Genomic DNA, 7,641 nt, shown 5'->3' on the forward strand with positions numbered 1-7,641 from the left:
CCCCGGCCGCTGTTTGCAGAGTGGAGCTGCGCGGGACGACTTGGAATCCTCATTTGTAAGTGTCGCGCCCGCCCCTAGCCCGCGCCGCCGCCGCCGCCGCAGCGTCCCCAGCGTTCCTGGCCGACTTTGGCTGCCCGCAACGCGCCCCAGCCAGCAGCTACCGAGGCGAGCAGCCCGCCGGCGGCCAGTGCGCTTGGGAGCTCCGTGTAGAAAAAAGCCGCAGGTTGGAGCTGAGGCTGAGTTGTGGGCGGCCCGCTTCCCGCCGCACTGCAGGGACCAGTAACTCGTGGGCGCTCAAAGGGCCGCGGGGGTTCCCGGGGAGCCCACGTGGGTTCAGGGATGGGTGGCCCCCAGATAGCCTAGGAAAAAGCCCAGAGAACGAAGTGGTCACAGGCCGAGGCAGGGCCCGGAATCCAAGGGCTGGGGGCTGAGGTTTCCCAGGCCGGCTTAAGCCCAGCATAGGCAATTCTGCATCTCTGCAATCTCCCCTCTCCCCCACCCCCACCGGCCCAATACCCATTGTCCAGACTTCGCAGTGGGGTGAGGAAATAAACCCATTCATCTTCAAGAAAAAAAGAAGATAAACAAAAGCAACCCCACCCCCTCAAGACTACAGCGTCCACTCACAGATTCTAGAGCCTGAGGGTGGGGGTGGGAAGGGGGTGGGGGTAGGTAGGGGGACTCGGTGTTCATGCTGGTGAAGGGTGGAGAGGGAAGCAAAGTAAGATCTTTAACACAAAGATTACAACTCCAAGTACAGAAGACAGAGCTATACCTGTTCCCTTAATGAACCACATTTATTAAAAATGACTAAGACTGTACATAAAAACCCAAGATCTCTAAAAAGCCTATAGGAGCTGTGGCATCAGGTTTTCAGTTCTTCACATTACCGAGCTGGGTAGTGGGGATGGCAAAGAAGGAGGGTGAAATAGAGGAGTTTTCCTTACACACGTTTCAAGTTAGTACAGAGTAGCTGAATACATTCTTAACTATCTAAGAAGTAAACAGAATATTCCCCAATATCCGGGATGATGAGAGAACCTATTCCCCACCCCCCGGCCCTGCTGTCAGGTGATCTGCGAATTCTTGACAAAGCCAAAGCACCAATTTTCATCATCTCAGACACAGAAGTAGACTATTTGTACAATATATCCCACAGTATTCTACAGTGTATCTAAGCACACACAAAACTGTACACTTTAAAATTCTCTTTTTTTCCTTTTTGGCGACTCCCTCGCCTGCCCTCTCCTGAGTCCTACCAGCCACCCCAGCCTGCCGCAGAGGCCTAGCCGGTGAAACAGTCCCAAACTAGGGCCAAACATGGCTTGCTTCAAAAGCCTAGGAGGAATCAAAGTCAGGTAAAGCCAGCACCATCACATACGGTTTTTCTCACTTCCCAGGCCTAGCTATCTTTTGTCCCTAGCAGAAAGTAACAGCAAAAAGTCCCCTGTTGAAGCTTAAGGCCCAGCCCTTCTCCTCCAGAGGCAAAACACCTCGCCACTCTGGGATTCTCTTTGCTTACAGATTTACACATAGGAATGAGAACCAAAGCTTTCAACTCATTGGCTAGCGCTCAGCACTGGAATCTTCATAGCCTGATTCTCTGAATGTTTAGTGCCTCCAATAAATAAATCCAGAACCTTGAATAACCTTCAACTTTTAAAATGCTTAAAGTCCTTCATTAATTTTATTTAAAAAAGAAAAAAAAATGCGAGGCTTGTTTCCGTTACCTGCAGCAATCAAAAAGCTTTGGCACCTTCTTTTAGAGGATTGCACAAAACGGGATGCATCGAGGTGCAATGCAAACGTCTTTTTGGCAAACCTAGGCAAAGAAGACAACAAAAAACACCACCAAGTCCATCTGCAAAAAGTTAGCTCATTCTGATGAAGTTAAAATAACTCTTTAGGGAGTTGTGTAAAAAGCGTAATAGCCCCCCATGCCTTTGGAGGTGTCTTTACTGTACTCTTCAGCATTAATGTCCTCACACTTTATGGAGGGAGAATTTTCATTACTAGAGGTGCTAGGAGACAGCCGCCGTCGCTTACAAGCACTGGTGTATACCCCCGAATCATTGGAATCCAGAGACTTGATGGAAGGGGGGGTCTCTATCCAAGAAGAGCTAATTTCTTCTTTGACTTTCTCCTTGGAGAGGTGGTCTTCAGAGAACACAGGGGGGCTTGTTCTGGAGGTCCATGGGAGTCCAGCTGCCATCTTCCTCTGGTAAGAGCCTCGACCTCCCCACCCTGCCATGGCAGGGAAGGTTGGGTCAGGGTAATAGCCCAGGGCATGGGACGTCTGGAGGGGCAAGGATTTAATACCATATGGGAGCAAGGTGCTGGAAGTGTATTCAGACTCATAGGAACCGATGTCTAGTTTGTTGGTCCCAGGTTGCTGAACAGGCGTGACAAGCCACCGCTGGGGAGGGTTGGCCACCTCTTCGCTCTGTTGGGGTGAAAGGAGGCCGTTGGTCTGTGGCACGGTTCTCTCGCCATTATAATATCGGGCTTGAGGTAAAGTGTTGACAAAGGGCTCCGGGAAGAAGGACTGAACGCCGTACCGACCTCCAGGGACAATCTGATGGGATCTAGGAGAATCCGTGGGAGATGGAGTTAACCTGTCATTTTCTGAAGCGGTGTACATGCTACAATATAAAGAGAAACACTTAAAAAAAAAAAAAAAAACCTAATGTTGTTCCCAAATAACCACCTCCCAGAAATCAAAAAGGCTCACATAGTGGGTTCTACTGGGCATGCTGATATGCTGGAGTGGAGGGAGAGAGGTAGGAGATGCCCTGGCCCATTTCAGCTGACACTTGGCTCATACGGAAAAAGTTTCCTTCCAAGCACTAAGTATTTACGCTATAGAAAAATCCACCTTCGCAAGTCTTAGTATTTGAACAGCGGAACAGCTCTCCTTCTCAGTGTCGTGGAAGGAATGCTGGCTGTGGTGGTAGAAATCCCACTTGTAAGTGGTCTTGTGGGGCCTTGCTGTTTAATGTTATGAAAATTACATCCTCTTAGTTTTAGGTTTTTCTTATGTAATAATAATAATAATAATAAAAGAGGGGGAGTAATACCTATTCCTCAGAGGATACAAAATTTGGATCAAATGAAAAGGAATGTATATAAATGCAGATTATGAAAATTTCAAATCTCCCCTCAAATGTTAAAAAAAAAATAGCTCTTCATTTTTTAGCCCTTCACATTGCTTTAGAAAGCAACAAAGCCCTTCTGTGAAAATTCTAAAGCAAGATTAGCCAAGGGAAAAAAAATGCAAAAATAAAAATAGGTGAAAATCCCCAACAAATGTGAAAGCTCGTTCTAGAATGTTTTCTCGGAAGTGTCTGGTGAGGTATGTCCTGTTCAAAGATGACCACGCAAATGTGAATAAAAGCTGCACTTACGAATCATAGTTGTCTCTGAAGCCTTTTGCAAAGGGGTTATGATCAATCTTTAGTTGAGTTATCTAGAGAAGGGAGAAAAAGAGTCAGTCGTTGAGTGCTTTATCATGCTGGACCTAGCTGTAGAGTCTTGGGACACGTGTGACACTCACATCCGTGTTCTGGTAGGCAGTCACTGCAATGAACTGCGTTTCGGAGAAGGTAAAGGTCTGAGTCTTTGAGGGCTCGTTCAGGTCTTCCACGCCGTCCTCTGTCACCTCAACAATATGCAGTCGCGGTTGGTACTTGTGTAAAGACTGCAACACTATCATCTGGAAATGGTAGAGAAAAAGAGCTGCCGAATCCAAACAAAGTCTCTTAGAGGTAAATCTTGACAAACTACTTGTTTTGGAATGGGACCCCTGCTTATTTCCCACTGACAGTTACCTTTTTCTAGAGCCATTTTTAAGATCTTATCATTGTTGCTTTTGAACCTTAAAACCTAGCTGGCTGGGTGTGCTTGTTTGACAAACACTCCTTCCTCTGTGTTTTCTAAGTCCCCCAAAGACTTTAGTATTTCTTCTCCTAATAGTCAACTCACTGTTAACCGAAATCTACGACAATGAGAGAGGTCAAAAGAAAAAAAAAAGGTTAGAACTAGGTGAGCAAACAGGTAACAACTGCAGATATCACAAAGACAGTGAAGAGTATGGAAACTTGTTAGGAAAAGAGATCTATGGCCCGAAGCCACCCCGTCCTCTGTCACTCTACCTGGGTGTTGTTGTTATTTGCGCCTTTGTTATTGGTGAGTTTTAATTTCCCAAAGGAAATCTCCTGTCTCATCCAGTGGGAACCAGTATTAGGAGACTCTGGGTGAACATACATTTTGTTGCCTAAGAGAAAATGAAACAAAACACAAAACCCAAGCAGATAGGGCTGATTACACATGGACACAGGGGAGGGATGAATGTCTGTCACTTTTGGGCAAAGATTTAAGAGTTAGTCTTCAGGCACAAATCTCCCCAGAGTTTGCTCTCCACCTAGATTGCACTGACAGCCCTCCCAGGGCCCCTGTACTTTGGGCGCCTTCCTTGGACAAGGCAGTCATCTTAATGCTACCTCAAAATACATAAAAGGAGCCACCAGGAAATGTCTCTTAAAGGTCAATTTGGGGGCCTTCTAAAGCCGGAAGGGGAACAGCGGATGCAAAGTGGTTGGGTTTTCAAGGGTAGACCCAGCCTTGAGGAAGGCTTTCTCAAGTGAAGTTTGGAGTGTCAGCAGCCCTTTCCACCCAGGAGCATTTAGTAGGAAAGGTGGGGGAGGGCGGGGAGAGGTAGGGTCATGATTAAAATACCAAAGTTTATATTCCTAGGCAAGAAATCTGACTTGGCAATTCTCCCCCCCTCTCCCTGATTCCAACCATCAACATCAAGGAACTCATACTAATACCTCTAGGCCCCAGATGAGGGGCAAGTGCTCGATTTAAATGTGAGTTTTCAGAATCAAGAGTTCACCACCCTCCCCTCCCTTCCTGGGCCTCCTCTCTCCTCACCCTGCATGTTATTGTCCGCTTTGCCGCAGGTCACCCACTTGCCCCCTTGGAATCGCCAGTGGTTGGGGTCCGCCAGCACCACCTCTACAAACACATTGTAGTGGGCCGTGGGATTGAGTCCGTTTATGTTGAAGCTCAAGAAAGGAAACATGCGCCTGGGCAGGGGAACAGAAGCAGGATAAGCGATTTAAACCCAGATGCCCGAGAGCAGGCCCGCAGCAGACCAGGTTTGCCGGCACCTTGGGGCCGGTAGATCGGAGTGGGACATTGAAAAGCCTACAGAAAGAACAGAATACCAGTCCAAAAAGTGACCTTACTCTGCAAAATACTTGAGTTGTCAACTCCGGGAACATCTTTTTTTTTTCTGAAACAGTTTGCTCCAAAGTCAGTATTTCCCAAATTGAAATGCCACCGCACCCTCTTCTCAATCAAGTCCTTTTTCTTCCAGGACGTTAAAAATCATTCGTTTTTCTACGTTTAAGTACCGGAGAACAAACAACGTGCAGTTGTTTGCGTTTAAATTCTCAAATTGTCAGGCTAAAAGTTCCCCTGAGCGCCCCTCTCCCAGCTCCCACCCTTCTCTTTCCCCAGTTGTACCCGCTGTTAGCAGTTGGATAGGTATCAGAACTTTCTCAAGTCCCGAACCGCACCAGGTCTGGCTCCAGGGCCTGCCTAACCAACTACCCAGACCAACCCACCCTCCGATGCCCATCTACCCGAGACCCCCAGTGGAGACTCAGGCGCCAAAAACTGCGGGAGCCCATCTATTGCGCGCAGGAAACCAATCTTTGCGCCTTAACCCACCCGCGGCTCCTCTCCGGTATGCAGGGACCAGCTCGGTATGCAGAGCGGGCGGATCTAGTAAATCCAGCTTTGTGGACAAGCCCCAATTTCCATTTCCGCCTCCTTCTCGCCAGTCCAGGTGAGGGTGACCGGAGGGGAGGAGGAACAGCTCTAACATCGGGACCGTGCACAAGCCGGTGCGCGGACCGGGAGGGACACCGGATTGGAGATGCGCGCGGAAAAACACTTTTCAAGCAAATCGTGGAGAGAACGGGCCCAGCTCCCTCACCCCCGGCCTTCCCCACACAGTCATTCAACTGTCATTCACCTCGGGGCCCCTCCGCGCTGCGCTCACCTGCCCTGTTTCGTAATGATCATCTCGGTTTGGTGGCGGTGGAATTTGAGCCACAGAGGCCGGTTGCACAGGTAGACGTGGGCACGGAAGCCGGAACCAGGAACCCCCAGTCCCCCCAATCCTCCGCAGGACCCCGCAGCTGCCGCCCCAGGGTACGGCCCATAGAGCGGAGCCCCCTGGCTGTACTGATAGGCCCCCGGGCCGCCTGCCCCGCCGCCGCCGCCGGCGCCCGCTCCGCTACTAGCGCCGGCTCCGGGGCCGAACTGTGCCCTCCCAGGTGGGCACACAGCCGCGGGGAAGCCGCCGGGGGGCAGCATGGAGCCGTAGGGGTAGCGCGCCCCGTTGGGAGTAGGGTAGACAGATCCGTGGGGCGCCCCGGCTGTCGCCTGGTAGGGAAAGAGCGAGCAGGGCGCGGCCAGCTCGGAGCCCTGAGGCCCTGGGGACTGGAGGTAGTAGCGCTCCGAGCTCAGGCTGTCCATGGAGTAGCGCGCGGTGGCTGCGGCCGCGGCGGCAGCGGCGGCGGCCGCGGCGGCGGCTGAGGGCAGCTCCTCCTCCCCGCAGGGGGAGCCCTTGCGGCCGTCCGGGGGCCCGGGCTTGGCCACTGCCGCGGCGCTGGCGAAGGCGTCCCCGGCGTCGGCGTCACTGAGCATGGCCGCGGGGGCCCCCGCGCTGGCGGCTGTGGCTTCCCCGCTCCCAGTCTCGCACGAGAGGCTGCCGGGGAACTTCTTGGGCGCTTTGTCTAAGTCCAGCCTCTGAGGCGAGGGGGCCGCGCCAGGGAGGTGGCCTGCGCTCCCGCTGCCTCCGCCTCGCGCACTCTCCAGCGGGTAGAAGTGCGCGCCGGGCAGGTTCACCGAGCTCACCAAGAGCTGCTCCCCTAACTGCATGCTTTGCAAAGCGCAGACGGCAGCTGGCTGCTTCCTCTCCTCCCGCGGCCTTAATATAAAGGCAGGATGGGGGAGCCAGCGCCCTCTTCCGAGGGGAAGGTAACTTCCCCTTCCTCCGGTGCTGGGGCTACCCACCTGGCCGCACGCGGGCCGCTAAGGCGCGCACTGGCGCGCCCTGAACCCAGCGTCCTTTCCGCGAGGAAAGCGCACTGGGTTTCAAGGCAGGAGGTGGCAATGGACCGAAAAGCACTCTTTTCCCTTCCCGTCTTTCTTGCCTCTCTGGACCCCCGTCCTCCTCCGCACTCACACCCAGGAAGAAGAGGATTTAGATCTCTGTCCCCATCCACCCACCAGCGCTAGCCTTTCTGCCCTTCTCGACTGCCAAAGCGTGGGTCAAGTTGACCACTTGGAAACTTGCGGGCTGTCATTGGCTGCTTTATATATGTGCGGCCAGGGAGGGGCTTCGCGGGCCCACAGCCCGGGGACTCTCCTATTGGCTGATGGAGGTGACACTAATTCAATTAGGCATTTACTAATTGGATCATGTCGACTGCGACTTTCTTTTCCTTTTTCCTTTAGTCTTTTTTTTTTTTTTTTTTTTTTTTTTTTTTTTTTTTTTTTGAGACTCTGTCCTACTATGAGAATCAGTCCTGATGTCCGTATTTTGCTGGGGTTTAGGGGGAAAGG

The 7,641-nt window shown here is 51.7% G+C and overlaps 1 protein-coding gene across 3 annotated transcripts; it reads right to left on the bottom strand.

The window, feature by feature from the left end:
* Positions 1-778: 778 nt before the first annotated feature.
* EOMES (eomesodermin) lies at positions 779-7,370 on the bottom strand. 3 transcript variants are annotated; one of them, XM_082728486.1, is made up of 6 exons: positions 6,071-7,370; positions 4,933-5,087; positions 4,152-4,273; positions 3,554-3,712; positions 3,405-3,466; positions 779-2,642 (listed from the first exon to the last, which is right to left on the bottom strand). In XM_082728486.1, exons 1-6 carry the CDS (start codon positions 6,952-6,954, stop codon positions 1,904-1,906), a joined length of 2,121 nt encoding a protein of 706 aa, XP_082584612.1. In that variant the 5' UTR covers positions 6,955-7,370; the 3' UTR covers positions 779-1,903. The 3 variants fall into 3 exon arrangements, with proteins under 3 accessions (XP_082584612.1, XP_082584613.1, XP_082584614.1); XM_082728487.1 differs by having other exon boundaries at positions 779-2,585; positions 6,071-7,369; XM_082728488.1 differs by having other exon boundaries at positions 2,229-2,443; positions 6,071-7,369.
* Between the last annotated feature and the right edge of the window lie 271 nt (positions 7,371-7,641).

This window comes from Mustela nivalis, assembly GCF_964662115.1.
Source record: "Mustela nivalis genome assembly, chromosome: 1".
Taxonomy (NCBI): Eukaryota; Metazoa; Chordata; class Mammalia; order Carnivora; family Mustelidae; genus Mustela; species Mustela nivalis.